General features: G+C 42.3%; 1 protein-coding gene across 4 annotated transcripts; it reads left to right on the top strand.

Moving 5' to 3' along the window:
• The first annotated feature begins 1313 nt into the window (after positions 1-1313).
• Positions 1314-17049, top strand: prc1b (protein regulator of cytokinesis 1b). Of its 4 annotated transcripts, XM_083794577.1 has the most exons (15): positions 1314-1440; positions 3642-3774; positions 5009-5131; positions 7356-7589; positions 8273-8443; positions 9475-9624; positions 10350-10497; positions 11353-11489; positions 12272-12367; positions 13115-13261; positions 14105-14215; positions 14414-14512; positions 14998-15168; positions 15733-15759; positions 16959-17049. In XM_083794577.1, the coding sequence occupies exons 1-15, from the start codon at positions 1430-1432 to the stop codon at positions 17028-17030; spliced, it is 1830 nt and encodes a 609-aa protein (XP_083650703.1). In that variant the 5' UTR covers positions 1314-1429; the 3' UTR covers positions 17031-17049. The 4 variants fall into 4 exon arrangements, with proteins under 4 accessions (XP_083650703.1, XP_083650705.1, XP_083650706.1 ...); XM_083794579.1 differs by lacking the exon at positions 14414-14512; XM_083794580.1 differs by lacking the exon at positions 15733-15759 and having other exon boundaries at positions 14998-15091.
• The last annotated feature ends 4706 nt before the right edge of the window (positions 17050-21755 follow it).

Raw genomic sequence — 21755 nt, 5'->3', positions numbered from 1 at the left:
TAGAAGTGTAAGAACCATTAAGGTCAGAGCAGTGGTTTTCAACCCTTTTCATTTCAAGGTCCATTATTTATTCGGCATTTGAGCCACAGATCACCATTTGATGAGATTTAGCCTCTCAGACCAAAAACTAAAGAATATTTTGTTCTTGTTGGATCATTTGGATACGATTTTGTCCAGTTCCATGCTGCGTTGTAAATTAACAATGCCAGATGTTTAACAATAATTTAACTCTTGAGAGTGTAAAATGAAACCATTTGATTTCATGACTCATGTTATACTCTGAAGAGATCTAAAGAGTCAATTTGGGCTGCATTTTGTACTCGAGATTTAAAGATCTAATACGTAATAAGGGTCCATTTGGTTACCAACTCTCCATCATTTAGCTGGGGACCACCTGGAATTCCCCCTCAAGGTCCCCGGCCCCGAACCACTGGTGGCGTGGTCCCCGGATCACAGGTGGTCCCCGGATCACTGGGTCAAAATAAATGCTGTTTATTGAATGAATGATGAAACTGAAGTGGGTTTGTGAACTGTGCTTGCTTGTGTTGAGAGAGAGAGAACGAGAGGGGGGGGGGGGGGGTTCCATAGGGGTGGTTTCTGTAACTCCCAACGGTCAACGCCCATTCCGGTCTGCTGCTTTTTGAAACTGTTGAAGTCCAACATGACATGTCATGACATCATGTTTCATGTATGTATGTATGCTCCCTGGGGTGAAAGAAAAGTAAAAAAAAAAAAAAAAAACCCACATAGACCTACAAGCTCACAGCGCGTAACGAGCTTTTAGCTCTGCTATTTTTATTATTAAGAAGTGTCAACGATCCGGGCAGCGTTGCCAGGTTTCGCTGCAACCAGGATGTATTATGTAAGCCCAAACGAAACTGGACTGGGGGCTCTATGACTGGGGCAGTGGGGGGGGGGGTTAGCCGATCTCTACAAGCTCATCGCGACGCGTTGTGAGCTTGTAGATCTGCTATTTTCTAAAATATTTTTTTTTTGGGGGGGGAGTCATATATTTTTGTAATTTATTTTTGTTAAAGACAAATATATGCGTGAATGCGTCAATATTTGACTACTAGTAGCCGGCGTGGTAAAACGAGCGCTCCTTGCCAAAACTATCCTAGGGAAAAAAATTAAGCGACCCGGCAACGGGCTGGCCGAGATGACGTCATGACGCCTGCCAATCCACGGCCTAGTGCGCACGTTGGTTGAGTCAGATGTGCGCCTGCGTGGAGCGCCAGCCAATGAGAGCGAGGCTTCGTTGGGGAGTGCGTATTTTGAATGTGCTTTTGCAGACAGTGCTTCAGGAGAAGCAAAGTAGCAAACGGTCCGGACGGATGAGGGCGAGGAGTTGATTTGAAACTAGAAGCCGTGTTTGTTATTCGGAGATATTTGTACGGTTATACATTTAATCTCAGTGTACTTCATCATCATGAGGAAGAGGTAATTATGGAACATTACCTTGTCGTTTGAATGTTTGTTTGTATTGACTGCTTTGCTTTGGAGAAAACCAAACGGACAGAGAGAAAGAGACTGTTGGAATTACATTACAAGCACTGTTTGTTTCTCAGAGATTAGTTTGTACAGTTATACGTTCTAAACACCCCACACTGTCTTCACCACGAGGAAGAGGTAATTAATTAAAGAACATTATTATTTGTGTTTTCCGTACAGTTGTGTTTTTTACACAAACGTAACGAACCGCGTTTTGGAATTTAAACGAAAAAATGGCTAACCGTTGTTTAGCTAGCTAACTAGTAGTACTAGTAGCCATGGTCCAGCGCGTCAGGGTTAGCAGGTTCTCGAACTTTTTCATGTCAAGGACCCCCAGATTGACATTTGAAAAGATATACCGCAGGGACCCCCATAAGAAGATTTTGACGGCTTTCGCAGTGATTCTCAAATATTTTAATTTCACCATTTAATAGCATTTCTATCTCTGGGACCCAATGTTAATTTAACTGAGTATACACTTTTGATTGATTGAAATAACAGTTTTAGCAGCAGAATTACAGTACATTTCAAGCACAAACTCAATACAAAGACTGTTAGCTGTGAGTGGACGACCCAATTAAGCATTACACTTGTTTACAAGAGGGTCCACCATGTTCAATTCATCAAAACATTTAGAGACGTACAAATAGACACTTCTATGTAGTTAAAGAACAGAACAGGAATTCATCTTAAAGGAAGCAAAAAGGGAAAAGAAACATATACAGTGAGGGGAAAGGGGGTGGGGGGGGGGGATTCAGATTGTACAGAGGCCAGTTTAGAATTGCAGCCGTCTGTAGGTGCCCTTTGAGAGCAGTTTTGAAGGAGTCAAGGGATTTGCATGTCTTAATGACTGTTGGTAGGGCGTTCCACATTTTGGTGGCATAGGAGCGAAAATAATTTAGTCCCTTGTTTGTGCCGATACATGGTTTGTGCACTCCCTCTGGTGTTGTGGGTGTGGACTTCGTTAACATTAAGGAAGTAACATGGTTCCATTTGTACACTCTCCAGGTTACAAACCCATAAGGGGGGTCCATTTGGTTCCTATCTATCATTAAACTGGGGACACCCTGGAACTGCCTCAAGGAACCCACTCTGATAATAACCAATGCGTTAGGTTAGTTAGGTGGACCGGGGCTACTATATGAATACCGTTTTATCCTACTATAAATGCGCCACGTCTCTGCGTGCGTACGACTGTACGTGTGTGTACGGTTGTAATGCACTTAACTCGCGAACCGTTTGACCCACCGACTTCAAATTCGACAGTGTTCCACCCCCACAGGGAGTGCAGTGCCCGGTATCGAGTCGGTCGGACCCACGCTTCTCCAGAACAACCACAAAAGGCAATGCTCAGGCTCTGCCAGTGGGCGTAATGAGGCCAACTCCTTTCACCTGGGCCAGGCTCTGCCAGTGGGCCTAATGAGGCCAACTCCTTTCAGCTGTACAATTTCCAGCCTCAGCTAATAGAATATGCACATGCATGATTTCTCCATCAGGACATGCCCCCTTAATCTAGACTGAGTGGCAAAACATTGAGCAGCATGGAGTGTTGGAGTTTGGAAGCGCTCGTTGGAAATCACTCAACCGTCCTGCGTACCACCTGTTTCTCATGTCACATATGATAATGCAGGAGGCAGCAAAATGTTGTTATTGGAAATGAGCACTTCAAACTCTGGGGAAAAAAAAATCAAATGCAGGGCATTTCTTGACAGAAAGTAGCTCATAACGTTTCTATGGTGGATTTTTTATGAAACAAACTGTGCAGATAGAGGATAATTCAAGCTTTTTGTAAAGCTGTAATGTACAGCTGCAATGAGTTTAACATTGTTTAATGCAATCAGACAGGACTTTTCTGTTTGGATGAATGGGCTGTCAAGGCCAGAAGGTAGTATTTTTGCCACTTCAGTGGGTGTTCTTGCAAAACTTCCAGGTACGATGATGTCGCGTGCAGTACCCTCTATTGAGGCTCAACCAATCAGGCTCTGCCAGTGGGCCGAATTGATTGCCAAATACACTTTTCAGTTTGTAGTCTTCAAACACAGGCACATACACAGATCTGAGATCTCCATGTGGGACACCGGCTGCTATGACAACGTACACTACAGGTCTAGTTATTATGAATTCACAGTCTGTCTTTGACTCCTTTCTAGTGAGGTGGTCGCAGCCGAGTCGGTGGCCTGCATGAACCAAGCCCTCTTCAAGCTGAGGGACATCTGGGAGGAGATTGGCATCCCAGAGGAGCAGAGGCTGGAGAGGACCAGCACTGTCCGGAAGCATGTCCAGGTGAGACTGTGAGAGGTGCTTGACACACTGACTGCGTTCTCCATTTTAAACCCAGACAGTCGGATTCAGAAAGTGACTGCTGCCTGTAAGAGCCATTTGAGCCATGTCTCTGTTTGATGATGTCACTGCAGGGTTTGTCAATCAAGGCCTATGTTGAAATGGCATGGTTACAGGGAGGGTATTAAACGCTGGCCCTAATCAGGTTGCAGGTGTTGCTGACGGGGGCAAACAGTTTATACTTAGACTGTGTTCGGAGGGCTCGTTGTCTATTCTTTTGACTTATGTTTATTTATGTTATGTAAAAGTATAGGACTTTGGCAGAATAAATATGTATTTATTCTGTACACTCAAGAGGGTATAAATGGAATGTTGGGGATTTTAGCTTTTTAGGACTGAAAAACATATGTTTCCGTATCTGGTTCTCAAACTTTTTCATGTCAAGGACCCCCAAAATTATATATATATGTGGCCGGCGACCCCATCTGAAAATGTTTGTTGTTCCAGGGACCCCCAAAAGCAAATATGAGTTAAAAACATTCGCTGTGAAAGAATACATTCAAAGATTTTCACACGTTTTCACGATTTTTCAAAAATGGCAGATCTACAAGCTCGTGGTGCTATGAGCTTGTAGATCTGCTATTTTTCAACTGCTAACGTTTAAAATAATGGTTAAAATAAATAACGGTGAGTCGGTGACACGGATGCGTTCCAGTCCTTAATGTTTTTTGGGCATGTCAATGTCATGTGCTCTACCTGGCCTTTCTTTGTGATCTACCAGTAGATTATTTAAAGATGTGCACAGTGAAGGAAACCACCATTGCTTCTTATTGGCTTTTAGCTCTATGCTGTTTAAGGGTGAAGTCATAAAATGGCAGCGTCTTGTACAAACGACTCCAAATGTAAAGGCTGAAGTAATTTTTTTCATAAAACGCTAGCCTATTTAGACCTGACGACGCATGTGTTTCGCCTCATAGATTTTAATAACTTTAGCTGTTGAAAAATTGCAGATGAAAAGCTCATAGCGTGAGCTTATTTTTGAAGAATTGTAAATATTTTAATATACTTTCACAGTGAAGGGGTTCCTGGAACAACATATTTTCAGATGGGGGTCGGTGGCCAAACACAGATTCTGTGGGTCCTTGACATGAAATAGTTTGAGAACCACTGACATAGAAAGTTGGCTAGTCTGTACTCAAATTGGTGCTCCCCTACTGATTATTTCTATTTCAAACAGGACTTACTCAATGACATGATCGCGGAGGAGGAGTCCCTGAGAAAGAGGCTCTTTGACAGCATTGAGAAATGCCGGCATGTTTTGTCAAAACTCTGCCTCGAACTGGAGGTGTCAATGAATGAAGTAAGACCTTTTTAAGAATGTTTAATGACATGTGATGTGAAACTGAGGGTGGGGTGGGGGCGGGACCATCAGCATCATCAATTACACCTTTTTAAAGGAGAATACCATTTTCAATAGATGTCCCGATACGGTATTGGTATCGGATCGGCCCCTTATTTGTCATATCGGTATCTGTGAATATGCCAGTCTAACCACCGATCCGACACAGGGGTAAGGGGTTGACACTATGGCAGGTAAATAAAATGTTGGGACATGCTTTGGAGTTGCCCAAACTGCAAGTGCGGTGAGTAGTTGTTGAGTGAGGAGTTTGCTATAAACACAACACGAAATATATAGCTAGATAGCTATAAACACAACACCAGATATATAGCTAGATAGCTATAAACACAACATGAGATCACAACACTGGTATTTTTTGTTTTTTTGAACTTTGAGAACCACTGGTCTAGAAGGACATTGTGGTATGTCCTCTGCCCTGGGGGCATGGCCTGCACTCCCACAGGACTAGAATGACCTGTTGTTGATGGAAACAACTGGTTTCTATCAGCAGAATGCTTCGTTATTCCATCTCGGGTTTCTTTCAGCCAGTCCATTCTTAATACATTTTTGTGTTTTAAGCATTCTGTTGTACTTTAGCCATATGAAAAATGGCAGATCTACAAGCTCGTATATATATATATATATATATATATATATATATATATATATATATATATCATCATCATACTATAATTAACCGAATGTCTGAGTGTGTCCGTGTGTGTGTGTCTGTCAGAAACAGTGCCGTAACTCCTTACTGCCTGCACCAATCACTCCCACTTCTCACACAGGCATTGACCATATGAATATGGAGGGCGTAACGAAGCCCTTTTTTCGAATTGACACATTAATGATTAATAATTAATATATTAGTCAATTACACACGCACCCGGGCACAGTACCCTTCACGGCCACAAGGGGGGGCAAATATCTCACAACGGCTATTCGGCTAAGGACTAGTTACACTAGTATATATAAATAATACTTTCAGAGCGAAAGTTTTCAACTAAAATCTTTGCTTCTGGTGGTGTCCTAGCCCCTCTCGGAACTCTCCATAAAGCTTTTCTGAAATTTTGATGAGTTTTATGTAGGGTCCCTGCTCATAACTATATTTTCGTATGGGAATTCTGGAACGCGGACATAAATATTCTCTTTAAGGCGTTTGACGGCCTTTTTTTCTTTGAGTTATTCTGAATTCGTGAACTTTAAGTACCTATACATTCCGCTGCGAATATATCCTGTGGCGCGGAAGCCGTTAAGTATTTTTAATCTTTGTTTGACCGATTTGGTCGCTTTATTTCTTCTTGTTTGTTTACCGTTTATTGTACCGCTTCCCGGTGTGCGGTTGGCTTGTGCCGGCTACGTCCCTGCCTCTGATCTGCTCTGTCATAGCTATAGCGCCACTAGCTAGCCAGATAGGCGGTACAATGAGGTGTCAATAAACAAGGAAGGAAGAGAAGAATCAAAGCGACCAAATCGGTCAAACAAAGATTAAAATCACACCAGTGTGAACCGAGTGGTGCAACTCCCGTCTATTGGTTCTCTGTATCGTTCCAATTTCTTCTCTGTATCGTTCCAATTTCTTCTCTGTATCGTTCCAATTTTTCTTCTCTGTATCGTTTGCGTCCAGCAGGTGGCAGCCATGTCACATACTTCTCTCGTTCCAATTTCACACATGCGCACACCACTCATGCTCATGGTTACACAGGTACACGGACATTGCAAGCTGGATGTAGGAGTGGTTGCACCACTCAAAAAAATACTTAACGGCTTCCGCGCCACAGGAGATATTCGCAGCGGCATGTATGGGTACTTATACTTCACATATTCAGAAACCCTCACACGAAAAAATGTCGTCAAAGAGCGCAGACAGGCCATAAACACGTTGTTTATGTTTTATGTATGTCTGCGTACCAGGTGGCATGGTACTGCTGGAACAGGACCCAATGGTCTGTGTCGTCAAAAAGTCAGAAACTTCAGTACCATTGGGTTCTGCTTGGAGGGCTAGTGGTGTCCCTGGAACAACATATTTTCAGATGGGGGTCGGCGGCCAAGTACGGTACATATATTTCTGGGGGTCCTTGACATGAAAATGTTTGAGAACAACTGACAAACTCAGGATTTGGAAGACATTTTGTAGAATCGTCTAAATGGGTTATAATAATAATGTTTTCCGTCCCGTCAGAGCCAGGGCGGGATGACCATCCTCCAGCAGGAGAAGGACCTCCGCACCAGGGTGGAGGTGCTGGTGAAGGAGAGGAGCCAGAGGGTGCAGCAGCTGCAGGCTCTGCTAGAGGAGGACCACGAGCTGTGTGACATCCTGTGCTCCGATTCCTACTCCATCGACGAGGCCTCGGTCCCCTCGCTGGAGCAGCTCCAGGCCTTCCGCCGTCACATCGACAGCCAGACGGCAGAGAAGGTGAGCGTTTATTTATTTTTGTCGGCAAAGTGGCATTGAATACTGTATTAGGCAGAAATGTAAACGGTACAGAGCAGGGATGCACAATATATATATATATATTTTTTTAAACTGATACCTTCCTGCTACTCGAGTCAATAACAGGCCGTTTTAACAGCGGGAGAACTTCTCAACATTTTGGCATATTGCCCAGCCCTATGTGATGATGCTATAAATTGAGCTTTACATTGTTGTTGTACATGATAATTTGTCGTGATAATTGTTTACAGTGGATTGAATGCCTGTTTCTGATTGGCTGGAAGGAGGTGTGCATTTATCCTACTACTATAAATGTCTGTAGTTCACATATTAGAGTAGGCTGACGTCACTCGTTCATCCCCCCCCTGGGTCACTTTTGGGCCTTCTTAAAATCGTCTTGTATCAAGGGCATGGCAATGTTTGATTTTCATGAGCTCCATGCCGTAGTCGAGGCTTAAAAGGCTTGAAATATTTCACTTTATGCACGCTGAATCTAGAATATATAATTTTCACTTTTCTGATTATATTTAATGTCCACACTTGGGGTGGATCTGTAAATACTGATAACAAAGATTAAGTTAAAAAGAAGCATTTTCCTTTTCCCCTCCATATTCAGATGTTGTTGGGCGTCTTTGATTTCAACAGCATGCTTTTTGTTTGATCAGGAGCGAAGGCACGAGGAGTTTGTGGACCTCAGGAAACAAGTCATCCTGCTGATGGGAGACTTGGACCATTCACCAGAGACCACCTTTGAGAAGGACGTTGTGGGAGAGGATGAGGAGGCCATCTGCCTGTCCCGAGAGAACATAAGATCACTCCAACTGCTGATCTGTCAGGTGTGATATTCTTTGATTTTCTTTGCAAGCACATGACACAGAACAATGGTGTCACCACCACCAGTGGCACAGGGGTAGAGTGACCGGATGGCAACCACAAGGTTCCCAGTTCGAACCCTGTGGGCTCCCACAGAGTTGGTGTCGAAGTGTCCTTGAGCAAGATTCTGAACTCCAAATTGCTCCCGATGTGCAGGTTGGTGCCTTGCATGGTTTCCTCCGGCATCGATGGGTGAATGTAATGCACAATCTCTGTAAAGCGCCTTGTATAAAGGTGCTGTATAAATGCACCATTTACCAATGTCCCTTAATGATGGACCTTGTGTTGTAGGATGGAATATTTCTGATGCATTAGTGTAGTGTAGTGCTGCACAATGAATCGAAAAAAGGTCTCGTTCTATAGATTCAGACGCCTGTGCTATCTCTCATTTCTACGTTTGAGCAAGAATGGTGCAGCACTAGTTGGCTGTGTCCAATTCATTTTAGTTACTCTTGTGAGAGTAACTAAAATGAGAGACTTTAAAAGAGTCGAGCACTTCCAGGTGACACATTTTGAAAGTAGTAATGTTCAGCAACTACAAACTTAACGACAATAAATATTTTCACGGAAAAATAAGAATCGTGATCTAAATTCTTGTGAAGGAAATTCGAGATTCATATTTGAGCAGGAATCTATTCTATAACTAGCCTGGGCAGAATTCCATTTCGGGTTTATGGTCCGGTCGGGAGCGGATGGTAATTTTCGTCATGTTGTAGTCCAAGATTTGTAGTCATCTGGCAGGAAACCACAAGACGGAATCCGTACTATGAATGGGTGCTTTCTTATTCCTGCCTGATGACTACAACATGACGTAAATTACCATCCGCTCCGGACCGGTTCACACGGCGATTTTGGAACACAGACCAGGCTTTCCTCCGAGGTGGAAAACCTGGTGACGCAAGGTTGTCTATAACCAAGTCTTTGAAGCTGGTGTTTTCTCATGCTAATAGTATACTAACTGATGCTGGTGTTTCCTCATATGCCAATTCTTCAGCTAGAGGGACGTAAGGCAGAGAACGAGGCTCTGTGCGAGTCCCACAGAGAGAGGATCCAGAGGCTGTGGGACCGACTGCAGGTTCCCCAGGAAGAGAGGCAGGCCTTCTCGGAGCATATGGTCACGTCCAGGAGGAAGAACCTGGAAGCGGTGAGTTAGAGTTGAAGTGGAACTGTTTAGGAAACGGACGGGAGAGCGAGAGCGCGACATGTTTCATAAATCTCAGGTTAGTTTTTAGATTTTGCTTTAATCCTTGTGTACACATTTGATTTATGATGTCTAAACAAAAGTTCCCCTTTGAGATCACTAATGTCCATCCGGGGTGCATACATTGGTTAGACTGACTACTGACAACACCGTCGCAACAAATAAAAACTAGACTAAAATGTTAGGAAGGGACTAGTGGACAAGAGATCCAGTATAAGTCATTTTACAATTGGTTGCATGCTGCGACGCGTTGTGAACTTGTAGATCTGCTATTTTCAGCAAGTGTAAAATCAGTCATTACGACGGCATCAAGGCCTGCCAAAAGACATTTTAGTCGACTAAATCACCTGTCGATTTAGTCGACTAACACTAAAACATTCCAGGTGACTAAAATGTGACAAACTGGTAAACTATTCAAGAGACTATGACTAAAACTAAAATAGAAATGGGCTGCCAAAAACAACACTGGTTTCAACTAACCCGTGGCTGGGTTAAAACTCTTGGATCCCGACATGCGTGGCTCGTTAAAGTTAACCCTAACTGGCTTCCCTTTGAGGTTGGGGTTAGGGCTGGGTTTTGGGTTGGGTGTCGGACCAAACACATGCACCCTGTCCATTCAGCCAGACCGCGTCTTCTGCTCATAGCCCGTTTGTTTTTTCTCTCGTCAGTTACAAGCTGAGGCCGAGCGACTGGAGGAACTCAAGCTGCTGAACATACGCAACGTTATTGACGCCATCCGCTCCGAGATCGCCGTGCTTTGGGAGAAGTGCTTCCTCAGCACGGAACAGAGGCAGGCCTTCGTGCCGTATTTCAGCGGTGAGTCGGTGTGGTCCTGTCTTGTTAATGATGAATTAGTATGGAAACTTTACCCATTGTTGGGGTCTAAAGCATTATGTTATACTTTAGCTATTGAAAAATAGCAGATCTACAAGCTTGAGTGCCGCGCTACGAGCTTGTAGGTCTGCTATTTTTGGAAAATCGTGAAATGTGGGGCAAATCTCTAAATATATATTCTTTCAGAGCGAACGTTTTTAACTCAAATCTTTGTTTCTGGAGGGTCCCTGGAACAACATATTTTCAGATGTGGGTCGGCAGCCAATTACATATAATTCTGAGGGTCCTTGACATGGAAAGGTTGAGCACCTCTGACATACAGTAGAAACATAGGATTTTCAGAAAACTGGTCTAAATGGGTTAATTATGGAAAAGGTAAATGTAAAAAGGTAAAGGTAAAATGTTTCTGTTGTTTCCAGACTATTACTATTACTGCACAGGGAACTTTGGTCCCTGGCCCTGCCTGGTCAGTGATTCCAGCTTGTGCTGTTGCCATAACCTGGGGTGTTCGTACTCCCAGGGCAGCCAGTACATTATTGCACCAGTCATTATTGGCCACCCTGGGAGTATACAGACACCCCAGGCACCTAAGGCGACAGCACGAGCTGGAATCACCGACCAGTCGGGGACCAGGGGCCCCTGCCTGGAGGAGAGCACCGCCTGGCGGCCAGGGGGAGATGCTGCCCCCCTGGCCTAGTCTTGGTGACACTGAACCGTCCCCTTCTTATCTCTTGACACGCCTGAAATTAGAGTCTGGAAAATGTATGGAATTTAGACATTCCAAATGTGTAGGAACCACACGAGGTGGTACTCAAGCTCTGTGTCATTTCCTTTCAGAGGAATTCACGGAGGAGCTTCTGGGAATGCATGACGTGGAGATCCAGCGTCTCAAGCAGCATTATGAAGAGCACAAAGACCTCTTTGAAGGCGTTCACCAGTGGCAGGACAACTGGAGACTCTTCCTGGAGCTAGAGGTGTGTAGTCTACTGTCTTAATAGTTGTGGATGGGAGGGGGTATACACTATATCCATTGGGGCACTCAGGCACAGGCTCGGTCAGTTGAGCCCAATCTATAGCTTCTGAAAGACTGGGCGAACAAAAGAAAAAGATACATTGGCAGCCCCTCACCCCTGTGCATGCGACCTGCCTTGTTTTCAAATCCCACTCGAGATTGTAATTGGCCCACAGGCCCATCCTACGTGCCTGAGGAAGTGATAAACTGCAGGATGGTCTCCGTCCAAAGTTGCAACATGATATAAACACGGGGGCTGTCAGACCAAGCGATGGAAGGCAGGCACAGGCAGGACTTTTACTGACCTTATGCACACCACTGCCATCTTGCCAGCAAGGTGGTAACTAGGTGAAATGTCCCATTGACAGCCTATACATCCAAACACACAGGTCTTACTTGATTGTATTAAACAACGTCGAACTCTCCAACATTACAGCTGTACGAAAAGCTTGAATTATCATCTTTCAGCAAAGTATTTGTTTCATATAAATACACCTACACATGTTATGGGCTACTTCCCGTCAAGATTTTTTTTTTTTTTTTTGCATTGGAGTTTGGAAGTGCTCGTTGAATATCACTCACGGCCCTGCGTGCCACCTGTTTTGAATTTGCACATAATGCAGGAGGCAGCAGGATGTTGCTTTTACTGATAACGAGTGCTTCCAAACTTTGACACTGAAAGAAGTCTATATCAAGAATGATATAACTAGACTAGAGAAACATACTCGTGTTTGTCCCTTTCAGAAAAAAGCCACGGATCCAGCGAGGTTCAACAACAGAGGAGGGAACCTGCTCAAGGAGGAGAAACAGAGGACTGAGTTGCATAAAAGCCTGCCCAAGGTGAGATATCACACCACACAGACATTACATTGAAATGTTAAGTGTGCTTGTCACAACGAATTACACAATCTATTGTTGAAATAGGTGCACAATATGACTTGATATTGACAATATGATTTGAGCTTAAAAGAGATAAAAGGGCATTTTTCATCTTGACTGGCATCACATCTTCTCAAAATGTTAACCCATTAAGACCGGAGACCAGGTTCTAATGTCTTCTAAATCATGACAGTTTTCTGAAAAACGTATCAGTGGTGCTGCTGTGCTCAAACCTTTTCAAGTCAAGGACCCACAGAATTATCTGTATTTGGTCGCGGACACATGTTGTTCCAGGAGCAAATATTTGAGTTAAAAGCATTCGCTGTGAAAAAATATACATTGTATAACATTATCACGATTTTTGTAAATGTAGCAAGTACTTTTTTTTCTTTTTTTTTTTTAGCCTTTGAAAGATAGCAGATCTACAAGCTCATAGAGCGGCACAGAGTATAGATCTGCTTTTTTTCCAACAGCTACATTTTAAAATAATTGTTAAAGTGGTTAAAAGCTAAGGCGACACAGATGCGCCCTCACGAACTTCCAACTTTTCTTCTCAGGACCCGAGTTCAAATAACATGTTTGGCATGTCTCAATGAATTTCATCTTCTCTGCCATCTAAAAATGCGGTATTCACACACAAAAATGGGATACCTGACAATACACACTGACACGACTGTATGTCTTTGTATTTCTCCCATTTTCTTTCAGCTGGAGAAAAACCTTAAAGCGCAGATCGACACCTGGGAGAGCGCGCAGGGTCGTAAGTTCCTGGTGAACGGCCAGATGTTTCTCCAGTACGTAGCAGAGCAGTGGGAGCTCCACCGCATGGAGAAGGAGAACGAGAAGCTGGAACGGGTGAGGAAGATGTGTGCTTCTTGATTAACCCACTGAGACCTGAGAGACCATATTCTACAAATGTGACCTGATTTGTCTGAGGGACTGCCATTGGATTTTTTTAAATTTGAAAGCAGGGAATCGTAGCTTCAAATTGAAATATTGGTTGTTCAGTTTGACCCACCAGTTTTGGAGATATGGCTTATAGAGTAATGTCTTACAGAAAACAGCGAGTTGAGAAAACGGGCTTGAAAGGTTCACTTCTGTGGTCTCTAACATTACACCTAGCTACATGTTTAAGCATTTATTTCATATTTACATGTCAATTTCAGCTCTTAACATTTATTTGAGACATGCTCTAGTATGTGAAGAATCTGCCTGTGCTATTAACTCATTTTGGATAAAAAATACATCATTTCAGTTTTTCTCCTCAGGTGAAAAGCTGGAGGCTGCACGATGGCACTCCCTCAGTCAAATCTGGTCACAAATGTTTTCTAAATACAGAATTATGTGTAATTGGCCGCCGACCCCATCTGAATATTTTGTCCCAGGGACCACCCCACCCACCCAGAAGCAACAATATTAATTCAAAATGTTTGTCGCCGTCACCAGAATATGCATTCAAAGATCTGCACATATCACGATTTTTCAAATACGGCAGAGTGCCGCGCTATGAGCTTGTAGATCTGAAAATTTAACGGCTAAAGTACCGGTATAAAATAATGGTTAAAGTGGTTAAAAGCTACGGTGACACAGATGCGTTCCAGGTTACTGTATCCTATATTAATGTTGAATAAATGACTCTTTTATGATTCTTGTATTAATGTTGATAAATGTAACCGTATCTCTTTTGAATTCTAATAGCAACTGAAGAAAAATAAGCAGATAGAGGTGGAGATGCTGTATGGTACCATGAAGCCTACACCCACCAAGAGGAGACTGCTCAACAGCTGCACTCCCAACAAATCACGGAGGGTGAGGAAACTTTCACGTATTTAACTGATGGCTTTGTAGAAATGGCCAGAATCCATCCTAGCCTCTGTGCCCTTTTCTTCTTCTTAATGTATGCCTACCTGGATTAATTTGAGACTTTAATTTTGGCTGTAATGTTATGCCCCACATTGCAATTACTAACCCAACCCTCCTCCCTCTATCATCAAAATCTTTTAACAGTTTAACGCTACGTCCAGCACCGCTAGTGTTGCCTCTAACAGCACCGTGCGCTCAGGCTTTGGGATTGCAGTGTGCCGTTCGCCTCCCTCTGCCAATAAGGTTGGTCTTCTTCATAATCCCCTCTGTAGTCCAATGCGTGTACACGTCTACTGATCTGTTGAATGTTTTGGGATAAATGTGGACTTTAGAAAAGATTATTACAAATAAAACGCATACCAAAGGCGTCCATCCCAAATGTCCATGGGTGTACTTGTAGTACACACAGAAACGGGAGGTAGGCTCCTGTCCTGATTTCCTATGAGCCTCAATCATGCTCGGGAACAGTTGGTTCCACAAGGCTACTGAATGTGGACTTAAGAAGAAGAAGAAGTGCATATGGGTAAGTGACTTTGTTCAAGTTGATTGATCGGTTGTACAACAACTTTGAACGAGGACCCCCTTGAAAACGAAGATATTAAATGCTTATTTGAATAAACTGGATTCATCTATCGGGGCCCTTTTCTAATAGAAAAGACAACTTGAAGCAGGTCATACTGCTAACATTTGTAACCTTCCCTGCCTCTCTACTGATGTGCACCATCCAGATCCCCTCGGTTCGGACCCCTGGCCGGGCTAAACCTCCACACCAGGGCCTGCTCCATGGAAGTAACAAGGAGAATCGAGGATCTCCTATAAGCGGTGCGTTGATGACCCCTGCTGGGCCTCAGTGTAACTTCAGCGTAACGTCTGTTGCCAGCACATATTCCGAGTTTTTGGTAATTTAATTAAACTTTGTCTTTCTATTTCTTTCTCCCAATTTACTGATCTTTAAAAAAGCTGCACTATGTAAAAGAAAATGTCTTGTTCCATGCCGGATTTGAACCTGTCTCCTGCACAATACCACTGAGCTGAAATTGCTCAAATGTATTTTGACCTTCAGGTCTAAATTCGTGTCAAGTAGTAGAGGAGGCTGAACAAACAGTCAAAAAGGACATTTATATCTATAAGCACTAAAGCACCCATCATATATGACTTCATACTAAATTCGTGTCAAACCAGAAACTGGATTGTGTAAGGTGTTCAAATTAGACACATAATCATCATAATAATAATAATGTCAATACATAAGAGCAGGGAGACCAAATGCAACCACCCCAATCGTATAAGTTATTATATTGTATTAAAAAAAAAATATATATATATATATATATTTACGAAAAGAAATGTTACATAATACAGCTTTTAAGTCCTATGCAGCCACACTCGGGTTTTAGTGGGTTTTTAATGTGTTTTTGTTGCTATAAATATAAGCATAATGACAAATTGGTTTTATGTTTTAGGACTTGGTCAACGTCAGTTCAGTCAAGGTGTGTGTTTGTGTGATGCTCATTAACACCAGTTAATCCTGCATGCTAATAATTCATGATTTAAAGTCACTTGAGATTTTTGTGTCGGTTATTCAGTCAGTCATTAGTCCCAGGCTGTGTGCTGCTATTTGGTCCCACTCCTCTTTTCTCACTGACTACTCACTAACACGCACCCTTTCTTTTTATATTAGAGCAGGGGTCATGTTGGCTTGTGTTGGACGTTTTTGTCAATTTTATTTTTTTTGGCCACAGACATAACAAAAACATCACACCCGTGTGAACTGAGTGGTGCAACTCTCCTCTCTCCTCCCTCGCCCCCCCCCCCCCCCCCCCCCCCTCTCTCTCTCTCACTCATTAGCAGGCAACAGTGCAGCACTAATACTATCTCTCTCTCTGTTTCTGGCACAACAGCGCCCCTACTGGTAGTCAGTCATACTGGTGCTCATGAACACATACTTACATAGGTGAACCAATACATAGGTGAACACAGCCATTGCTGTTCCTTGGAGTGGTTGCACCACTCAAAAAATGAGCATTACCAGAAACGCTTAAAGACAGCCCTGAATGACTGTAACAGGTTTGTAACTGAGGGTGTACAAATGGAACCAAGTAACCCCTCTGAGTTATGGGGGTCTTTGCAAATATATTAAAATAACTGAGTCGCACACACCAAGACTTTAGTTCAAAACATTTATTTCATTTTTGTCCCTGTTCAAAAATGAAAAATGTCTTGGTGTGTGCGACTCACTACCGTTATGTTTTGAACTGGTAGCGCACCTACAGTCAGAGCGTGGTGGTCACATAAAGAGTAAGGTCTTTGCAAATATTTGAGAAGTGAGAACCACTAGTACCAGTTCGACTCCTAATAATGTCATTGTAAATCTCCTTAAGTCGTAAGTTTCCTACATATTCTGAAGAAAACCTGGACTTGGACATTCAGTAATTGGCCATTATGATCAAAATAAGAACATAAATGGTGTGTAAAACAGAAAAGCCACGGGCAAGACCAAGTTTTTGCCACAGACTAATTTGTCTATGTACGGTGGGACATATTGCTGACCCCTGACTGACCGTAGCTGTACGGACATATTAACAACCCCTGCATTAGAGACATGACCTGCATACTTGCAACTAGTTCCAGGTTGATCTGGTGGCTGCTTCGCTCAGTGACCTGACCTTTTGTTTGTCTCCTTTCACAGAGAGACTTTTCCAAGGCCGCTAGCACCAACAGCAAGCCAGCTGTCCTCAACTCCACCATCAGTGACCATTGAGCGGAGCCCAATCAAATTTACATTTTTTTTACCCCCCTTTATATATATATATATATATATATATATATATTTTTTTTTTTTTTTAAATAAATGTATGTCGTCATATTTTAAATCATAATTTTAACTAACACTACATCTACACCTCTCCTGTTGCAAACGCATTGTGTAATATCTGCATCTTCCACTGCAAACGATGTAGTACAGGGGTGGGGGGAACGACGACGATTGATTGCATCAGCTTTTTTTGTATATATGCTGTCTGGGGTCATGGGCTTTAATGTGTAGCGAGTATTTTTGCACTTTGTATTTTACTGTAGTTTTATTTACACTCACGCTGTTCCGGTCTTGACTGCTTGTATGCACATGTATATATTATAAATGTTAGACTCTGAACAAGCAGTTAATAGATGACAGAGTTGTATGTGTTTATTATTTGTTTGTGTGTTTTGATTGCAAATCTTTCTAAACAATAAACCAGTTCTTTTAAAATTGATTCAAGCTTGTGTTGGATTTGTGTGTGCTACTTTGTAACCAGAATCATTTAATTGACTTAGCAAAGTTGTGTAAACTACATTTTTGATGATGCCATAATTAACCCAATAAGACTATTCTATTCTAGCCCATTCTTCATTTTCAAGATTGAAAAAATAAATAAATGTACAATTGATTGAAATTATTATTTCACAGAGCAGTGTCAGAGCGTTCTGTGTCACTGATTTCTTCAGAATTCCACCCTCTGTCGATCATCGAAGCGAATAAGTAAGTCTCTTCCTGGGGTGGGCAACTTTGAAGATGTAGAGGGCCACTATATTTCCACACTCAGTCACTCCAGAGGGCCTCATTGCATACTTCTGTCACAGCAAAAATAGCTGATCTACAAGCTCAAAACGTGATGTGTTTTGAGCTTGTAGATCAGCTATTTTTGCTATATTTGACTTGGAAATCCTGAATATTTTGTTTTCTATTTTTGAATTGGAATCTTGAAAATGAACCATTTTATTTCATTTCAAATGCATTTAGCTAAAGTTATGTTAACTTTATGAAATAAATACATTGGACATAACAAAAGACAATAACATGATACATCTTAATACTAGTTAGGTAGAGTTAGGGTTAGGGTTAGAGTACTAGTAGGCATAAACACTTGTGTGCGGTCCAAAACACAACCCAGCGCTTCCTACTCCACTGACAACCAATCACAGCGCTCCTTGCCCGAGCTATCCTATAGGGAAAACAATTAAGCCTGCGCCATGACACTTTCATGGGAGCCAAACTCACACCGGTAGTGCAATGAATACATGGCAGTGAATGGAGCCGGCTGGACCAGCTCATAACAAACATTATACATGAACGATTGTGAGCTTTGTCATATAATTGGTTCAGGAATATGAAAGAAGACATAAGTGATATCACACGTGATAGATAATTTCTGTCTGTTTATATTTTATGCGTGATTGATCATTTTCCTTTGACCTTTTGACCCTTTTGGCCCTGTGTAGTGACTTCGCGCTGTTAGTGTGAATCACTGTCTCCCTGCATGAATTTGGCCTTGCTGCATGGCTGTCTTATCAGCCAGGCACCTCCCTTCCGAGACAAATTTATCCACTGCCACAGACATTTATCCATTGAGGCCTAGATCGACCTCTGTGTTTTGTAATTTTCCATTTCATCCAGTATTATTCCATCAAGTGCCCGATACTCCTCGGTCGTGCCACGTCGCTTTGTACCATCCTCCATTTTGTATTGTAAAAGTATATATACCGGATTCCATTTTGGGAGACGGTAGAGCGAAACCAACCATTCTAGCCCTCGGGCTCTGTATTTGATTGTAAATTATCATGCTGTGTTTTGTGAATCCTGTTCTGTTCGCTCTGAAGCTATAATTATATAAAATGACTAAAAACCTCCCTCTGCTCTGGACTTCTCTTCTTGGGGGTGCATTCAGGTAATATCTTGGTTATGGGGTAATCCTTCCTGTTCATATTGGCTATTTACTTAAAGTATTTTGGTCAAAGCTAAAGTTAAGTATAAGTATTGTAATGGGATTACTCCTAAAGTATTATTGTGAGCCTTCCGGAGCATTTTGGTTCTGTTCCGGAGCAGCTCGCAGCTTCATTGCACTCTGCTATCGAAGATATTTTCATTTTTTATAGTTACAGGGGCTTACAGTCCCCCCTGTCATTTTTTATCATGATGGATAAAATACCCATCAACACGTTTTTTCCGAGTGGTTGTTTTTCGACTTAATAACTATTTATTTTTATTGAGGTATTTATAGAAGAGCACATAGTAAGTTTTCTGCCTGGGCTGCTCTCTGCTCTTTGAAAAAATAAATCACATTAAGTAGTATGCTCAGTGACCAGCTCATGAAGAAACATTATTTATGAATGACTGAGACCTTTTGTAAAGTGATCGCTTCTGGAAAATAAAATAATATATATAACACGTTATTTTAGGCTGTCTTATTTTTTTTTTTATCTTATAATTTTTATCCCACGATTTTGTAACCCATTTTTCACCCCTGTGTCAATTATCTAATGCAGGGGTTTTCAACCGGTGGTCCGCGGCCCCCTGGTGGTCCGCGGAGGTACTGCTGGTGGTCCGCAGCCAGGCATTCAGAAAAGTTGTATTTTTGCCTTTTTTTCTTTACTTTTTTTTTTTACCTTTCTAATATATATATAAAACTTATTTGCACTATTTTTACTTGTTTGTGAATAATAATAATAACTTAAGTCGAATCTAACATTACAATTCAAAAAGTCAAGTGCTCAACGTGTCAAATAAACTAAAAAAAAAGCTGACGGAGCCATCAGCTGCTGCAGCGGAACAACCATCCTTCTCTTCCACCCAACGCATGTTGTGCTTCCACCCAACGCATGCATGCTTACCGTGCTTGCTGCCCAAGGCAAGCACGGTAAGACGTTGCCATAATTATTCATCCAATTCATAATAATACGTTTGGGAAAGTCAAATCTCCCTGCCATAGAGTTATAATATCTGCCGCGGATCGATTGAATAGTCTCACATAATACGTGACGTAGGCCTATTCAATGTGCAACTTCTCAGTCTATCGTTGCCGAAAAGGCAGAGCTACAAGCTCACAACGCGATGCAACCAGGTGCAATGTGAGCTGGTAGATTTTTGGTGCGTGACACCGTCGTACGATGATGTATAGGCTACATTACGCTTTTAAAGTGACGGTACACAATGAACAGTTCCCTCTGTATGTTAGAAAGGTAATGTATAAACCAGTGCAGGTTGTAGGTTGGTTAAAATAAAGAGAAGATTATTAGATTAATAGAATAAGATAAAAAATATATATTCTGTTTCTGTGTGTGTGTGTGTGTGTGTGTGTGTGTGGGGGGGGGGGGGGGGGGGGGGGTGTCAGAAACAAACCTACTGTGACTGTCAAATGTGTCAAATGTGTTTTGGTGATTAACTGAAATGGATTATTATTTTGAGACTTATTTTGAGTCCTGCTTAGTACAAGTAAAAAACACTTTTGTTAAACTTTTGATAATAAAATACTTAGTTTTTTTTGTCCAGCTCATGTATGTAGCCTGTGATAGTGTGATTAGTGAGTAACAAGTAAGAAGAAAACAAAAACAATCTTAACCCATGTGATGGGTATTTTATCCCATCATGATAAAAAATGACAGGGGGGACTGTAAGCCCCTGTAACTATAAAAAATGAAAATATCTTCGATAGCAGAGTGCAATGAAGCTGCGAGCTGCTCCGGAACAGAACCAAAATGCTCCGGAAGGCTCACAATAATACTTTAGGAGTAATCCCATTACAATACTTATACTTAACTTTAGCTTTGACCAAAATACTTTAAGTAAATAGCCAATATGAACAGGAAGGATTACCCCATAACCAAGATATTACCTGAATGCACCCCCAAGAAGAGAAGTCCAGAGCAGAGGGAGGTTTTTAGTCATTTTATATAATTATAGCTTCAGAGCGAACAGAACAGGATTCACAAAACACAGCATGATAATTTACAATCAAATACAGAGCCCGAGGGCTAGAATGGTTGGTTTCGCTCTACCGTCTCCCAAAATGGAATCCGGTATATATACTTTTACAATACAAAATGGAGGATGGTACAAAGCGACGTGGCACGACCGAGGAGTATCGGGCACTTGATGGAATAATACTGGATGAAATGGAAAATTACAAAACACAGAGGTCGATCTAGGCCTCAATGGATAAATGTCTGTGGCAGTGGATAAATTTGTCTCGGAAGGGAGGTGCCTGGCTGATAAGACAGCCATGCAGCAAGGCCAAATTCATGCAGGGAGACAGTGATTCACACTAACAGCGCGAAGTCACTACACAGGGCCAAAAGGGTCAAAAGGTCAAAGGAAAATGATCAATCACGCATAAAATATAAACAGACAGAAATTATCTATCACCATGGTGCATGAATGCCCCACCACTATTGTGTCGGGTGGGTCCATCGTAGATCTACGATGAACCCACCCGACACAACAGTGGTGGTCCCCAGGCTGCTGCTAGTCAGAATGGTGGTCCCTGGGTCAAAACCAGTTGAAAACCCCTGATCTAATGTGATCCTGGGCTCTACACACCCTCCACCAACCTGGGGAGAGCAACGGACTTGAACTCATGCTTCCTTCATGCCTGAGTGTCCAAGTTGCTCCTTTACACCTGACAGGGGGGAGTTTCCCTGGTTGGACGTAGCGCGTGGAAGGAACACGTTA

This window comes from Protomyctophum parallelum (genome assembly GCF_964188405.1).
Source record: "Protomyctophum parallelum genome assembly, chromosome: 2".
Taxonomy (NCBI): domain Eukaryota; kingdom Metazoa; phylum Chordata; class Actinopteri; order Myctophiformes; family Myctophidae; genus Protomyctophum; species Protomyctophum parallelum.
This window is presented reverse-complemented; position numbering and strand designations above follow the sequence as displayed.